The sequence below is a fragment of the Gadus macrocephalus genome, chromosome 8, assembly GCF_031168955.1.
Source record: "Gadus macrocephalus chromosome 8, ASM3116895v1".
NCBI lineage: Eukaryota > Metazoa > Chordata > Actinopteri > Gadiformes > Gadidae > Gadus > Gadus macrocephalus.
In genome coordinates, this window is record NC_082389.1 from 4,444,444 (window position 1) to 4,461,687 (window position 17,244).

The window sequence follows — 17,244 nt, forward strand, 5'->3', positions numbered from 1 at the left end:
TAAAGAGCTGAATGAATCCAATCTGAAGATAGAGGAGGACATGATGCAGCTCCAAACCCAGGTAACTATTTACTCCGTGGCACTAGGCCTTGAGACACAATTGGATTGTATTCTTGAACCGCTACAGCAAGCCTGCACTGAAAGCTTCACCCAAACCTCACCTTGGTTACGATATATTTATGAGCTTATAGGCTCAGCTGTAAAGCTTGTGGCTGGTCCACTCGACCAATCATGTATCAGTAAAAGACAGACAGTTGTTGAGATACATTTTTCAATACGTCGTAGTCAACAGTATTTTTACATAGCATGTTTGTAATTCCTTCGATTGTAGAGAGAAACACACAGAACCAATCGCTTTATCAGCTTCCCCAATTTGATGAGCCACGTTACTTCCCCTCCGAAAGCAGATCTCGTCGATGGAGTGCAACCTGAAGACCATCGAGGAGGAGAACAAGATGATCGAGCAGCACAACGACAGCCTGCTGAAGGAGCTAGCACGTCTCAGCCAGACGCTAATCAACAGCCTCACCGACATCCAACTGCCCCAAATGGTACGGCACCGCCTGCACGACACCCCAAAACCCCCCAAAAATTAAACCTTTTTACCATCACTTGTCAATGTTTTGTACTCATTTATCCGTTGTTGTTGTTTTTGTCGCAGGGCCCCATCAGCGAGCATAATTTCGAAGCCTATGTGAACACATTAACTGACATGTACAACAACTCGGAACATGAGTACTCCCCGGAGTGCAAGGTGCTCTTGGATAACATTAAACAGGCTATTAAGGGCATTCACGTCTGAGCTGTGGGGTTTCCAAGAGGCTCCTTTGACTTGGAATAATAGCACTCGGTGGCCCTCCATTTCACTGAACAGCGCAGCTTGGCTGGGCTCCATCTATACCACAAGGCTTTTTATATTTTTTGGAAATGTTCAGCGTTTCCACGGGATAAGTACACTGCACTGAGGAAAAAAGGACCAGCCAGATTCCTAATGCTTTCGCTGTTTGTTGCGTCCCCCTCTCTTGATATGTTTATTTCCCGGTGAGATTTTGAAAAAAAAAAACCTTCTCTTGCACTTAATTATTTTGTATGGTTTGCTTGATTTTAAATTCTATCCGTGATTCACGTCATTATATTATTGCTATTTATTATATTTGTTCGCCATTGTATTTATTTTTTCTTCGATTTCTATTTATTTATATAATTGTAAAATGGTTGATATTGACAAATCGGTTGACTTTCTGCACATTGTAAAATTACATCGAAGCACATTCCAATTTTCAATCACGGATTACTTTCGCCATCTAGTGTTGAGGATCTTATTTTCAGACATCCCCCCCCCCCAGCCCCACACCCTCCACCTAAAAAGTACAAAGCTACCAAAATCACGTTTAACACTTGCTTTTTTTTTTTTATTCTTTGCTGAAAACTGAATGTATGGTAAAGCAAAGTGAACTCTGAGATCAAGAAAATGCAATTGCACTTGTACTGTATGTATTGTGTACCCCATATTCCAGCAATGTGGAAGGCCAACGCCTCACAGGAAGAGAGGGCACCAAGTAAATAAATCATTGTTCGATGTCCTTCAGACGACCTGAACAGCACAGTCAACTTTGCAGTTTATGCCACAAAAAGAGTGCAGGCGGACGGCACTTGGAAAACCCACTTTGTAAAGATGTCTTTCCGTTTCTTGAAATATATAAATATTAAACTGCCTTCTGTGCACACACACCGAAGTAGTGTGCATACAGTATGTGCCTAAATGTATATGAATCAATAAAGGTATACAGTAATATGTTTTGTGGTAGGACAGTCACAGTATTACGTGGATGGTGTCTAATTTATTATACAGTATGATTACTTTCAAAAGGAGGAACTATTTCTAATGACTGTTTGAATTCCATCGTTTCAGTAGCTGTTTGCAAAACATCCGAATCGAGATAGATATGTTAATTTGAACTTTGGTATGCATGGAGAAAAAAACTGGTGGGAATGATCGAAAAACACCATCTGACAAACAGCTATGACGAAGTATTTCAGTTGTGATGTTTTGTTTGTTAATTTGTTACTATTGATTTTTTTCTAATGCTTATAGGCCTTTCCATTTGAGTATGTCTTACATTAAAACATTCCTGTATTTCCTAGAGCAAGATGTTTAGAGATTCCATCCATAAAGACCTAAGATCAGATCTCAATCTGCAATGTAAAGTCTCATTTATATGACAAACTAAACACATTCAGGCTTATGGAATCATGGCTTTTTAGTTGTTTGCATTACCTGCACTGTTAATTTCGTTTTATAGACAGGTAAATCAATTCCATTGCAGTTACAGCTATAACTGTATTCATGTCTTTCTGAAAGCGGTGAAAGTCCGACCAATTTTATTTGTTCAAGCAACGCGTCCTATTAATGCAAACAAAATCAGACATCTATTTTGACAAAAATAATGTAACAGCAAAAGAGCCAAATTATAGAAAATGTATGACCCTGTAGGCTATTTAATCCAAATATTCATTGATCTTTAAACGATTTATTATTTAATAGTACGGCTATAATAATTTATTTAGAAGTTATAATATTTAATTCCAATACTACACATTGTTTGCTCAGGAAGTTTTGTGAATAATATTTATTTTTCCCTGGTAGTATTTGATGTTTTGTAATGTGAAATTGTTTTTTTTTTGTGGAATGAAATTAGTAAGATATCAAAGTGTACCGTATTTGCTTTCCTTTTACAATAAATTGTAATGATTTTTCAGTTGAAGTAGTTTGTAAATTGAAACTTCCTATTACTTTTACTATTTCATATTAAGCAGATATGCGGTGTGTTGTACAGTTTGTGTATGGTAGAAATAAACTTTTCAAACGTTTGTATGCCGTTTTATTTACTCTATTAAGATCCCATTTGACGTTTTTTAACCAAACCTCCACATCGACACTTTTTTTAGGCGTTACCGCCACCTAGCGGTTAGAATTCAGACTGCACAACGTGCACAATGAACTAAACAGGGGGAAATGATCAAGGAAAAAAAAGTTCTTGTTGCTTCTTCATTCACAACATAAGGGATTTCTAAATTTATTTTTAAATTACCCCAACACAAAACATCGTCGCTCACCTATCTTGTTGGCTCAATCAAGTACTTGTTTGAATAAAATAAGACTTGATAAAATAAAAGTGGAAACTCAAATGAGCACCAATAAACCTTCATGAAGCCTTACCTTGACACAGATTAGTAGTGTTCTGGATGCGGCTCTTAAATACTCACCTCCTTTAGTAAGGCTGTTTGCTAAGGTGTGATTCGATCAACGCGAGCCCAGGCGAATAGCTGGAGTGGGCCCTGCCTCTCGCTTCATATTTGTTGGTATTTTGATCCCAAGGACACAAGCTTCCATGCATGGCAGTTTCTTCCTCACCATATTATTCCAATGCCTTACTTGAGGCAACTTGGATGTGTGTGTGCGTGTGCGTGTGCGTTTTACTATGAAGTATTATCAAATATTGTAATATATTAACTTTCAAGTTTTCAACAATCCCGATTACATTATTGGTAAGGGTAGGGACAGACGGACGGACAAATAGTGTCGGCAACAGCACGCCCCTAACTAAAACTGCAGACCACGTGATCTGTGTTTACATCCTCTCAGCTGTTATGTTCTCCTGCGTGGAAAAAAAATAAGAAAGAACAACTAGGTCGTCGGTGTCCTAGACGTCCACCTAACGAGCGATGTAAGTTAAAGAACTAATCCGCTATCTATAGCCAGGCCTAGATCACTTTCACCAGCTCGCTGCTGAACGCATCCGACACGCAAACCAAACATTTCCTTCCAAGTGCGTCCGTCAGTCAAGGGGAGTTGAACCAACGCGGAACGGTGAGTGTTTCCACTTTTAGTTGTTAGTTTATTTTTGTGATCGCACGTCTTTGCGTTGAGGATTCATCCACCGTGATCGTGCAAAGTCAGAGCAGAAACCACCGGAGGAGAGCGGCTCTCTTCGCTGTGATCGCCGTCCGGGGGAGCAGCAGAGCTGATTATCTAACCCGCTTTGTCTGTGCGGTGGACGGTGGCGCACTCAGGCCCAACGCGGCTAGGCGCCTAGCCGCTCACTCAGACCGCTCATTAGACTGAACCCATCCGCGTTCTTGCTTCTAAACTGTCAGAAGGTCCCGGGACGAGCCCTGCCCTGGTCCATGGTTCGTATGGCACATGCATGGCCCACCAGCAAAATGTTTAGTGCGTAAACCTGACGACCGAGCAAACTGGGGAGCGATTGTTTACAAGCAGCGAAGCGTCGGTGGTGGTGAAGGAGAACCACGGTGTGTGTGAGTGTGGGGGGGGAGACTGAGACCCCGGACCACATTAACACACAGACGTTTCGTCACACGTTTGAAGATGGACGAGCCTCGATTAAAGATTGAGGTCGTCAATCGCACTGCCTTTTTGGTGGAAGAGCGGAATTAAGTGTTAACGGTGCACCAGTGTTGTGTTTTACGCGCACAGTGTGGTGGCTCGATCGACATGATCACCGTGGATCCGTCTGGCACGGACGTTTAAACGACACATTATTCACAGAGAAGGGAAAAAATATCATGTTTCATGAAAACAATGTTTTTGTTTTGTTCCGAGCGTCACACGCAACGTGAAGCAGCTCTTTCGCACGGTGATTGGTCGAAAGGACAGACTCTGTGTGGCAACTGTGGCACATGATCAGCCGATGACATGATTGGCTAAGGAATATGTCGGTCATCAAAGGGGGGCGGGCCTTGCTGTGAAAGACAACAAGGGTCATGCACACTGCACAGAGCAACGCGATCACTGCTTACACCAACTTTGGATCTTAGATCTTACCACGAATCAATAAGTGAGAAACAAACGTATACAACAATGCACCCTAAACGATTGCCAGCTTCGTATCCATTCGTGTCCATGCGTAACACAGGTAGGTAGGCCCATTGTCCCCATGTCCGCATATCGTGTTGTTATGGAATTCCAGCCTTCGATTGGCAACATGATCTAGGACTCGTCACCTAACAGGTGCACCGGGTTGAAACCTGGGCTCCGTTACAAAATCGGTTGCTTGCTCCGGGCCAAAGTAGTATCCATCCATAGACCGTCTGATACCATGGGTGAATTATCAGGATCAGAATTACTTTTATTACATCTTAACGTACACAAGAGTACAATTATTAGGCTTGGTTCCTCAACAGCCACATAGCAGCAATAATACAAGACAAAGATAAGTACAAAGAAAAATATGTAAAAAATAAGTAGCAGCATAGATCACAATAATAAAAATAAAATAAAGTAGGTATTAAGCGAAATCTTATTATTAAGGAGTGAGGGACACTTCGTATTCCCACCTTAAGTAAGCATTCTTGTCATTCATTGAAAAAAGGAAACAACAACTCATTATTCATTTACGTTATTCTATGTTAGCTAACCGTATGAGAACAATATAATGTTATCCCACATTTTTGGGCAAATACTTTCTCCTTTATTTAGAATGGCACGAGGCCAGGGCACGCAGCCTTAACTTCTTATCATCGCTGCCTCTATTATCTCCCTGTCTGTCTCCTCAATGCTACCCTTCATTCTTCCCTCATTCCACTACTGCGTTTTCCTGCTGCTGTCTGGTTCTTTACCTCTTCTCTACCTTTGGCTGTCTCCCTGAATCTCTTTCTGTATCCATGCTGCCATTCAACTCTGCAGAGGATTAATCAGAGCGAGTAGGTGGTTGATTAAGAGGTCTGAGATAAGCTAAGTGTGAAGTTGGTCTCGGTGAGTGTTTTAAACTTTGCACATGGTGTGCCAAACCATCCTCAAACCAAAACACTTGGAAACAGGGGTGACGTTGTTGTTGTTATGTACTGCAGAAACGATTGCTCCACTGGCCGGAACAGAGCTAGTTATTCATTGGAAACTTGGAAAAGTAGAGCTCCTCTCCAAGAGAAAACCCCAGGCCTATATTTCTGGCAGGAATATATTTATTTACTTTTACCAGATACTTTTCCCAGATCAAATTTGCAAACAATAACTACAGTAGTTTTAGTCGTTCCGTCATTGCTGGCCTAAACTTTTTCTTCTATGCAATATCCTTGTCTAGCTTCAAGCATCTGGACCTTTTACCTTTTTATATAATTACAACTAGTAGTGATCCTGCAAAACAAAACACTAACTAGGGGGCCGCTTGACGCTTGTAGTCTTTCGCTCGGTTCTCCGTCTCCACGGTAGGGCTAGGACCGAGGTGAAAGGACTACAACCAGCCCCCCTTTCAGTTCCCAGCTCCGGTCCGGTTTACGTTTTCAATGGATTTTCCAAAATGCCAAATAAAACACACGACCGAAACTGTATTCCGCTACCATACGTATTCACCTCAGGCTCAGCCGAGTCCAACCCCTGTCGGCCGCCGGCTCTGCCCTTCAGGTTACATCAGACCTGTTATGTCATGCATGGTTTCACAGCTAGAACTCGGTGAAAATCCCCTCAAAATGCTTCCTCATCAGTCGCTGCAGTAAAGGGGCTGCACACAGACAAACCGTTCCCCTCACTCTCCTCACCTCATCAGGCTGAAGTCAGCCCAGCTAACCGATGCGGGCAGGCGGACGGGCCTTCCAAGGGCAGCGATGGTGCACGGTCTGTTCACCTCAACGTCTGTGCGGCCCCTCACGGACACCAGTGTACAGATGTCACTGTACAGTATGGTCACACGGGTTTGGACCGCAGAGTAGAGCAGAGGGGGACCCCAGCCTTACATAAAGAGAACCATGCGAAGAACCTTCAAACATCCGTTTTCCTATCAACTATACATCGAAGAGGATTAGAGTTTGTTGTGTTTTTGGGTTAAGGCGGAATACAGCTATAAATATATAAAGCTAGAAACTGTTATTTACTTTATTGGCAGAGATGTTACTTGCAATGGCGATTCTCATTTTGTTTTGCAGTCTATTGTCTATTTTCGGAGTTGAGGCAGAAGGCTTTAGTCACCAAGTGCTGAATTAAGTTTAGAAGGATTTATTTGGGCGGCAGTTCCCATGGTTGACTGTAGCTGTTTGCAGACGGATCCACCTATAGAAACAGAGGAAAGGTGAATTGTGTAGACTCCAACCGATTGGGTGACACAGTCAACACGTTTCTATTCAATATGCTGAGTGAACAAGGCTGTTGTTTACACGGGTTATCACCAGGCTGTAAGCTGAACTCCATTAGCTTGCATTCATGGGAGCGTATCTATGTTCCCCGGGTTAGGGTTAGGACCCGGGTCCTATGTTCCTCGGGTTAGGGTTAGGACCCGGGTCCTATGTTCCCCGGGTTAGGGTTAGGACCCGGGTCCTATGTTCCCCGGGTCCTATGTTCCCCGGGTTAGGGTTAGGACCCGGGTCCTATGTTCCCCGGGTCCTATGTTCCCCGGGTCCTATGTTCCCCGGGTTAGGGTTAGGACCCGGGTCCTATGTTCCCCGGGTCCTATGTTCCCCGGGTCCTATGTTCACCGGGTCCTATGTTCACCGCTTTCTATGTGACCAGGGAACATAGGATCCGGCGAGCAAATCTTTTTTTCGTAGGATGGTCGGGGCAAGTACCGCCTTTTTCTCCTCTGATTCACCTTTGATTGGTTAGAATGGCTCTCCTCCGATTGGTTATGGTTAGGGTTAGGGTTAGGGTTAGGGTAAGGGTTAACCCTCACCCTAAACCTGACCCTAACCCTTCGCACCCGGGGAACATAGGACCTGGGGCACATAGGGATGAGCCCGCATTCAGCTAGCATTCAGCTCACATGTAGCTGATGGAGCAAAGTAGGGCAGAGGTGGTCAGAGACTGTCATAGCTGGTTATATTACTAGAGAGAGCATGTGTTGTTGTTGGCATGGGTTGTGTTTCTGGGAACTGGCGGTAAGGCTGCCTGATTAGGGTGTTTTCACAAACAAGTTGGCTCCAACCTGAGCAATTAGTGTGCTCAGTTTGAGCAGACTGCCGGTGAGCCATTCCCCGTCAGACTCGTTTTCAGAGGGATGGAGAGAGGTTGTGACTAGACTCCATTTTCTGTATGATTGGATGCATATCGCAGGCGGCAGATATGTTCATCGCTCTATTTTACTTTGTGGATGTGCGTCTTTCGCCTGCGAAGATGTCAGCCAACAGTCTTGTACTCTGTTATGCAGAGAAGATTATTCCGTCTCACCTAACTTTAAACAAAATAATAATTCAAATTCTGCGTTTCTTGGTGCAGAGACGGGTGAAAATAGTTGATTTGATTGCGCTGTATAGAAGTTGGAGCTACCTCACGGCTTTTGGCCTTCCCTAATGGACTTATCCCCAAACGTTGTTCTGCATTTGTCTGGGTATCCATTGCAAATGTGATTACACTTGAAGTATACCGAAGGGCCCATAACTGGGACATACTCATGTATTTACTTGTAATACACACTACCTGCCAGATGGGGGCGCTTTTGAGCCAAACAAACCTCCACTCAGAAACCCCCACAGCAACTAATCCTGATCATCGTGAGGAGCAGGGGTGGGGGTGGGGGCTGGGTAGATTGGGGTTAGGGTGAAACAAACGGCCACATTACCTGTAAATATGAAGGTGAATCAATGATGATGGCTGTTGATGATGGCTCATGAGCATGCCAGTGGTAAGCACCCAGTGAAAAACGGCTGCGACGCTGATTCTGACTCCAGCTCCAGTCGCGTCAGCTCGCCTAAGGAGATGCTGGGAGAGGGTGCATTCAAGGCTCCAGCTGCTGCTGCTGCTTCCCACGATAAGCCCGTTGCACTTTGAACAAAAGGATCATGTTTGTTTAATGAATACACACACTGCAACCGACTAAGAGCAACAATTTCTTATTCTTCTAAACGATCCTTAATTATTAAGCAGGCTAATGTATTTTTAATTCCGCTCCCCGTGTTCCTGCTGTGTTCCTCAGAGCCGGCGGCGTCCTATTCAACAGTGATTTATGTCGAGGTTCATCCACTACACCTATAGGCCAGCTGGTCTACACGTGAAGGCCTATGTGCTTACAGTGTACATGCATATATCCCAATCAAACAGTATGCATACAATCCATTGCTCGCATACTTGGAGCAACACAAATATATATATATATATTCTTGCTGTCTGAAAAATGACTTGTTCTCTCTAGTAGCTGTTTCTGTCCTCAGGGCAAAATCCAATTCAAAAACACAGTTCCATTTATTTTCCCAGCCAGCTGTTTTGTTCTCCCCCTCCTCTCGCTTTCGGATTCGTAGACAAAAAAGTCTGCCTGCATGCTGACTCTAATCCCCCGGCCGGTGTTTAGAGCGGGAAGACCCCGCTGTGGGCGCAGGGCCTTGACTTGACCCTTCTCCATCCTGTTCTCCCCTCTCCTCCCTCTCTCCCCTCTCTCCTCCTTCTCTCCTCTTTCTCCTCCTTCTCTTCCTTCTCTCCCCTCCCTCTCTCCTCCTTCTCTTCCCTCTCTCCTTTTTCTCTTCCGCCTCTCCTCTTTCTCCTCCTTCTCTTCCCTCTCTCCCCTCTCTAATTTTTCTCTTCCTTCTCTTGTCTTTCTCTCCCCTCTCTCCCTCTCTCCTCCTTCTCTTCCCTCTCTCCTTTTTCTCTTCCTTCTCTCCTTTCTCTTCCCTTTCTCCCTCTGTACTCCCTCTTCTCCCCTCTCTCCTCTCCCTCTCCTCCCTCACTCCCTTCTCTCCCTTCTTCCCCCTATCTCTCCTCTCTCCCCTCTCCTCCCTCTCTCAATTCTCCTCCTCTCGTCCCTCTCCTCCCTTTCTCCCCTCTCTTCCCCCTCTTTCCTGTCTCCCCTCTCCTCCCTCCCCTCTCCTCTCTCCCCTCCCAGATGTCCAGGCCGCGGCTGTGGGCTGAGCTTCCTCCGCCGCAGTAGCACCTCCGCTCTCCCTCCTGGATCCATGACCTTGTGAGACACACACCCACCCCCCCCCCCCCACCCCCCCTCACCCACCCACCACCACCACCACCACCACCACCACCACCACCACCACCACATCTACACCACCATCCACCCGGCTCCACCATGGGCGGGGCCGTGAGCGCCGGCGAGGACAACGACGACCTCATCGACAACCTGAAGGAGGCGCAGTACATCCGCACGGAGCGCGTGGAGCGGGCCTTCCGCGCCATCGACCGCGGCGACTACTACCTGGACGACTACCGCGACAACGCCTACAAGGACCTGGCCTGGAAGCACGGCAACATCCACCTGTCGGCGCCCTGCATCTACTCGGAGGTGATGGAGGCGCTGGGCCTGCAGCCCGGCCTCTCCTTCCTCAACCTGGGCAGCGGGACGGGGTATCTCAGCACCATGGTGGGCCTCATCGTAGGTGGGTTCCTGGGGGGGGACTGCTGGGGGTGGTGGTGGTGGAGGTCCCTGGTTGTGGTGGTGGCTGTGGTGGTGAAGGTCCCTGGTTGTGGTGGTGGCTGTGGTGGTGAAGGTCCCTGTTTGTGGTGGTGGTGGTGGTTGTGGTGGTGGTGAAGGTCCCTGTTCGAGGTGGTGGTGGTGGTGGTGAAGGTCCCTGTTTGTGGTGGTGGTGGTGGTTGTGGTGGTGAAGGTCCCTGTTTGTGGTGGTGGTGTTGTTGTGGTGGTGAAGGTCCCTGTTTGTGGTGGTGGTGGTGGTTGTGGTGGTGAAGGTCCCTGTTTGTGGTGGTGGTGGTGAAGGTCCCTGTTCGAGGTGGTGGTGGTGGTGGTGAAGGTCCCTGTTTGTGGTGGTGGTGGTGGTTGTGGTGGTGAAGGTCCCTGTTTGTGGTGGTGGGTGTGGTGGTGGTGAAGGTCCCTGTTCGTGGTGGTGGTGAAGGTCCCTGGTTGTGGTGGTGGTGGTTGTGGTGGTGGGTGTGGTGGTGGGTGTGGTGGTGGTGGCGTGGTTCCCCCGGTGGTGTTTGACTGGTGTTTGGTGTGATGTTACCAAGGCAGCGTGGGTGTTTTGTGAAAGAGAGACGCTTGCCTCCCTGCCTGAGTGCCGGCGCCTCTGATAGTATTCAGTATTGATTGGAAAGACAACAACAACAACTCTGCTACGAGTCGGAGAGCTCTGGAGGTGGCCCATAGCTTCTGCCTTTTTTTTCCAATCCATTTTAGTTTCTGTGTTTTAATTACTTTTGGTACTAGACCTTCGTCAGACTTTGGTCTTAAATATGATAATATGGTTCTGTAGTCCAGTCTCGGTGCGTACATTAAGTGCAAGGACGTACAACATACAATAAGTGTGTCAAGAGGGTTGTATACCTCTATACCAAAAGTCCCAAGTTGGCTTCTTTAACATTCAAGGTTTCATTATTGTATGCAGAAATGAGCTCCATGACGGGATAACCGCTGACCTCTGATACAACCTCTTCAATGGAGATCATTTTCAGTGCAACACAGGCCTTTGCAAGCAAACGCTGCATTGAATTGGCCCGAATGGTCGCCCATAAACGGCGCGGTTAAGATCCAGAGCAAAGTGCACCTTAAGGTGTCGCTCTGAGTCCAAAGCCTCTGGAAATGTTCTGCATTTCTGAAGGGCCTTTCGGCGTGAACCACGGAGTCGAGCTCCACGAGGACGTGGTGGAGTACGCCCGCGAGAAGCTGGAGGACTTTGTAAAGAACAGCGAGAGCTTCGACAAGTGAGTAGGCCGTCGGTTTCTTGTTTCCTATTTAAACGTTGCGGCTTCCCCTCCCATTAAGACCTGCAAATTAAATGATCCAAATGTGTTACATTCATTTTTTTTAATTTTATTACATTCATTTTTTAACTCTCTCACACTTGAACCAATTAGCCGTGTGAAAAAGGATTTCCGGGAAAGTATTTAGCCGGGGTTGCACAGCGCGAATGCACTTTTTATTATTTTTATATCACTTTTTATCATTTTGATTAAATTATTAATTCCGCCGTTCTGTTCCCCGGTTCCAGGTTCGAGTTCTGCGAGCCCGTGTTCGTGGTGGGGAACTGCCTGGAGATCTCCACCGACAGCCACCAGTACGACCGCATCTACTGCGGGGCGGGCGTGCAGAAGGACCACGAGAACTACATGAAAGTGCTGCTTAAGATCGGAGGCGTCCTGGTCATGCCCATAGAGGACCAGGTAAGTGGGGACGGGGGGGGGGGACGGGGGCCCCTCGAATAACACGCCGGTAAAGCCGGCAGTCATCGATACACACGACGCCCGCCCTGCACAGAGGGCCGCTGTGGAAGGGGCTCCGGGGCCAGCGAGACTGGTTATGAAATACCCCTCATGCATTATTGAAGCGCCGCAGATCGTGAAACTCTGCAGCCCGGCGAAATGGAAACGGGAGAGTGTGTTCAAAATATATTTCGGATTTCTTCCTCTCCTTTTTTCTGTGAACGAAAAATTGTTAAATGCTGGAATGTATCGATGCCCTGGGGTTCGGGTGAAAGGTTACGTAGCGCGCGGAGAGGAGTCGGTTGGTACACACTGTGCTCCGCTGCGCTGCTCGACTCCTGGACTTTGTTTAAACCCGCTTCCCGGGGACTCTTGGGCCCGACCGGGGCTGTGAAGCCTGAGACGTCGGGGTATTCGGGCGGCTTGATCTCTAGTCGTGTATCTTTCCTACGACGGATCAAAGGGGGGCCTCCGTGGGCCCTGATTTGGACGCGTCCTAAGCCTTTTGAACGGGTGATGAAAAACCTCCCCTGCAGCCATTAGAAGGAGGGAGTGCAGATTGGACCGACGTTTTATCTTTAGTATACGTTTGTTTTTTCACTGTAGCGTTGTGTTTTGTCTTCCTTCAGAAGAGGAAGACAAATCACTTGCATGGGTGTTACCCGTCTGGCAATAAATCATGTTGTGACATAAAATAGTAGTAATAGTAGTTGTGACATAAAACAATGATAAAATGAGTTGAATTTAGGTCAAAGCTTCCATTTCATCTCCAAGCCGTCTACCAAGACGGACACGCACACACACGCCCACGTATGTATCTGTATTTTGTGTGTTGTTTTGTGATTCATGGTGTGCCTGTTGTCTTGTCTCTAGCTGACCCAGATTACCAGGACCGGCCAGTGCACATGGGAGAGTAAAAACATCTTAGCCGTGTCCTTCGCTCCCCTTGTTCAGCAGAGCAGAGCGGATGGAGACAAACCTGATTCTGTCCAACTGCGTGAGTTTAACATTACTCTCTCCCCTCTCTCCATCCTCCTCGGCTCTCTCTCTCCTCGCCGGGACCTATCTCGCCCCCCAAGTGTTATTTGTCGTTATTTTATGTTCTAAAAAATGCTGCATTCAAATCGAGATGAATTCAAACCCCACCGACAAAGATGTGGTTCAACTGACATCCCAAAGACCATCACTTAATACACTCGAACCCCACAGATGAGGTCATAACGTCGTTCTTAGTTTGAGTTCTATCTGTCCTCCAACGTTGTCCCTCTCAGAGGATCATCCTTTCAGAGAGACACTGACGCTTCCTGACGTTCTCTCCCCTCTCCTCTTCTCTCTCCCATCTCCTCACTCTCCCCTGTCTCCTCTCTCTCCCCTGTCTCCTCTCCTCTCTCTCTCTCCCCCCCTTCCTTCCTCTCTCCTCCCCCTCTCCTCCCTCCACTCTCCTTCCTCTCTCCTCCCCCTCTCCTCTCTCTCCCCTGTCTCCTCTCTCTCCCCTGTCTCCTCTCCCCCCCTTCCTTCCTCTCTCCTCCCCCTCTCCTCCCTCCCCTCTCCTTCCTCTCTCCTCCCGCTCCTCCCTCCCCCCTCCCTTCCCTCCCTCTCTCCCCCTCCCTCCCCCTCTCTCCCTCTCTCCTCCCTCTCTCCCCTCTCCTCTCTCCCCTCTCACCACGTCCATCTCTCTTCTTCACGTCTTTCTATCCATGTGCTGATATCCTACAGCCCCGCTCAGTGTGCGGAGCCTCCAGGACCTGTCCCGCGTCTACATCCGCCGCACACTGAGGGCCCTGGGGGCCGACGGCGAGGGCCGGGAGGCGGGGCCGACGCGGCGGGCCCCGCCGCAGAAGCGCAAGCGGCGGCGGCGGCGGCGGTGCAGACGGCGCCGCGTCAACGCCTACGTCTTCGTCGGCAACCAGCTGATCCCACAGACGATGGAGAGCGAGGAGGACGAGGAGGAGGAGGAAGGGGGCGTGATGGTGGTGGGGGGGCGGCAGGCGGAGGAGGAGTTGGTGGAGCAGCACAGGAAGCTGGGCGGCTGCGGGGGGGAGGAGGAGGAGGAGGAGGAGGAGGAGGAGGCGACGACGCTGGAGGAAGAGGAGGAGGTGGGAGGGGAGAGGGTGAGAGATATTGGCGAGGTGGAGATCCTGAAGCGGGCGAACGTGTTAAGAGACCAAATCACGGCGCTGCCGCTGCCGGAGTCGCTGAAGGCCTATCTGCTGTATTACCGGGAGAAGTAGCCCCCTCACTTAACGTCGAGCTCCTGCTGAATCGCTCTCCTCCTCTCCTCTCTCTCTCCCCTCCTCTCCACTTCTTCTGGTGTTCAGTACAAATGTAGCATTATTTCCATTCCAGTCCTGGTGGGACAAACCCACGACGGAGAGACAATTTGCAGTACTTACGTCTTTTGGATACTAATGCGATGGCGGTCATCGTGTCAGGTTCCTGACATTTCTGTTTTTTATTTTCTAATTACAAACATGGAAACGACGAAGAAGAGAAGAGGCCTCTTGCTTGATGTGAACAGGGTGTCTGCTTCATATTTGGTGTGAATGGTGATGGAATGACTGCAGAAATGTTTCAAGGTGAAAACATGATTCTTATATTTGTTAAGAATACCATCATGGGAATAATCAAAAGAGACTGAATGCATATTTTCTAGACGCGTCAAGTTATATCTGGCCATGGACAGACGCTCAATTCTACAGGAAGAGTTAAATCGAACCCTTGTTTTGCATTTCCTGAGAGAGGCTTAAAGTACTGTGTTATGGTATAATCAGCAATTAATTTCCAGGTCCATATACACAAAGCTTGAGAATGAGGTCACGTCAGCTTATATTTTCACTTCTATTCTCACTTTCTATTGTTTAGCCCGCCTGTAAGAGACTGGCGTTTAAGTACTGGTGATTATGAATCTGAGGCTTCCGGCGTCGTCTGAGCGTTGAGTGCCTGACGCAAAGGCACAGATGACCTTTCGTGGATGACCTTATTTTTGTTTATCTTTTATTTGTTTGCTGAGCCAAATAATAATAAAAATCATAATCAGAGCAATGATGAAATCGTGGGTTAAGGTTCTACTTTTGATTCTCAGCTAGCTTTAATAAAAAATAAATAAAGCGATTTCAGGGCATGACTCCCGATTGCAAAACTGAGTGATTCAAAATATTCTCCCAGACACCCTTTTCTATTCAAATGACGCAAAATCCTCCTAATGGCCGATTTTGAAGCCTTTTCTAGTCTTGGCAGCAGATGTGTCCAAACCATGCACCTTATTCTTCATTCTGACATTTTAAAAGAAAACGAGGCGCCACTTTTTTCCACGGAGGAGGCCTCATTTGTATTGCGGAACGAGAACGAGGACGTGTATGGATGTGAGTCTGTCCAGAACTCTCCAGGCGCTGATGAGAGCTCCTTAGTGCCAGTGTCACCAATCACCGCCGGACGACAGGCCGCTACGCTCCGTGGCGCACAGTCCATTTATCCAATCGATCCCAAAGTCAACATTCCACACCATCAACGATGGCACATGACACACCACTGACGGATGTCATGTTCATTTGCTTTTATTTTTGTATAACTCCTCTTCCTTTTGACTTGCTTCATTTAGTAGTGGTGATGGTGGTGGTGGTGGTGGTGGTAGTAGTGGTGGTAACAAATGCTGAGTTGAATGTTATGTTATGAATTATAACCGGTATAAAAGTGGTGTAGGTGTATCCGTCACGTGCTTTATGCATCACGTATAAGTTGCGTTTAGTTCGTTCTAGCGCCCCCTTTGGCTGTACTGTATATTGACACTGGGAAATCATGTCTGTGTACTGTAGATGGACTCTTCTGCTGTTTTTGTTCAAGAGATTCACACATTAGTCCTAATTTGCTCTGATTAATTGATGTGTGCATTTGTTTGGGTTTGTACTGAATGGGTTTAAGTCATGGTGTGTGTGTGTGTGTGTGTGTGTGTGTGTGTGTGTGTGTGTGTGTGTGTGTGTGTGTGTGTGTGTGTGTGTGTGTGTGTGTGTGTGTGTGTGTGTGTGTGTACATGTAACATGTAGACTACATGTATGCCAACATGTATATGTATGCAAACATGTACACGTGTTTGTGAATTTTGTTTTAGGGGTTGGTCTTTTTCTTCCAGATTTTTAACTCTGGAAAGCTTTTCACATTAGCAATAACAATTTCCTTAACACAATTAACAATCACCACTAACCACTGAATAGATTTTTATAACATTAATTGATGATGCAGTGATACAAGTACAATTTTATATATATTAGAGCAATTACAAAGTCCTATATCTCCAGTTGCGGTTGTCTTTTGTAGTTGAGATTAGAGAGGTTTTGGTTAAGACTCCTGCTTTCCCCTTTGCAACGAATGAAGTCTAGTTCCTTGTACCAAGCCAAAAGAGTTCTGTCATTGATCAGGGCTATGCTGATTCCCTTAGAGTGCAGTTCATTTAGAAATGGTGTTGTTCCTCTATGTGTTTGGCACAAAATAAAGGTCACAATCACATCGTAGACGCTCTGTGTTATTGACTTTTTCATTTAATGTGTTCCTGGGTTTTGTGTGTTGCGGGAAACTATTGCCTTCATGCCGACGTGTTCATGGAATCAAGAGTTTATGAGCGAATACGACTGATTTATATTCTTAGAAGGACAGGAGTGATTGCAGGGTTTCACTGTTTTGAATGCTGTGTTTGTATTTGGATACTGCTGAGAGAGAATATTACTTACTGAGCAAGTAATTAACTACTAATTAAGACGATTTATTGCAGTAATAAGCATCCAATAACAAAAGTTATTTTTAGTAATCATTTAGGTATGTATGTATGTATGTACAGTATGTATGTATGGTATTCATTTATGCATTTGTATACAATAGGGTTAGGGTTTACCCTAGCCCTAACATTAATTAATACGTTGTTTAACATGAACACCATTAGTAATATATTACCAGGCCATTTTTCAACTGCTGGTTGTTAGACACCGGGTATCACTGCATTAACTAATGTTAATTCATTGTTCATTGTAACCAATGAATAAAACTTCATTGGTTAGTCGCTACCCGTGTTTAAACACAGGAATACCCCCATAATGTAAAAGTAATACACTTTGCCTTATGATCCTTCTCCAGGTGATATCTATTTATCCACACGTTCAGTG

At 46.5% G+C, this 17,244-nt stretch overlaps 2 protein-coding genes across 3 annotated transcripts in view; both read left to right on the forward strand.

Annotated features, from left to right (window-relative positions):
• st18 (ST18 C2H2C-type zinc finger transcription factor) overlaps nt 1-2,871 on the forward strand; it is a 20,136-nt gene extending 17,265 nt beyond the window's left edge. Inside the window, exons 15-17 of the mRNA XM_060058173.1 lie at nt 1-61; nt 405-551; nt 662-2,871. The exon at nt 1-61 is cut by the window's left edge and continues 43 nt beyond it. Coding sequence (XP_059914156.1) covers nt 1-61; nt 405-551; nt 662-802 — 349 coding nt within the window. The 3' untranslated portion in view covers nt 803-2,871. The remainder of the gene's footprint in view (nt 62-404; nt 552-661) is intronic.
• A 724-nt stretch (nt 2,872-3,595) lies between these two features.
• pcmtd1 (protein-L-isoaspartate (D-aspartate) O-methyltransferase domain containing 1) lies at nt 3,596-16,599 on the forward strand. Of its 2 annotated transcripts, none has more exons than XM_060058176.1 (6): nt 3,596-3,728; nt 9,819-10,320; nt 11,494-11,596; nt 11,884-12,055; nt 12,968-13,091; nt 13,811-16,599. In XM_060058176.1, exons 2-6 carry the CDS (start codon nt 10,014-10,016, stop codon nt 14,323-14,325), a joined length of 1,221 nt encoding a protein of 406 aa, XP_059914159.1. In that variant the 5' UTR covers nt 3,596-3,728; nt 9,819-10,013; the 3' UTR covers nt 14,326-16,599. The 2 variants fall into 2 exon arrangements, with proteins under 2 accessions (XP_059914159.1, XP_059914158.1); XM_060058175.1 differs by having other exon boundaries at nt 3,604-3,871.
• The last annotated feature ends 645 nt before the right edge of the window (nt 16,600-17,244 follow it).

Coding starts and splice junctions, on each gene's coding strand:
- pcmtd1 (XM_060058176.1), top strand. CDS start 10,014: ATGGGCGGGGCCGTGAGCGCCGGCGAGGACAACGACGACCTCATCGAC. Junction 11,597..11,883: donor AACAGCGAGAGCTTCGACAA/GTGAGTAGGCCG, acceptor CCCCGGTTCCAG/GTTCGAGTTCTGCGAGCCCG. Junction 12,056..12,967: donor TCATGCCCATAGAGGACCAG/GTAAGTGGGGAC, acceptor TCTTGTCTCTAG/CTGACCCAGATTACCAGGAC.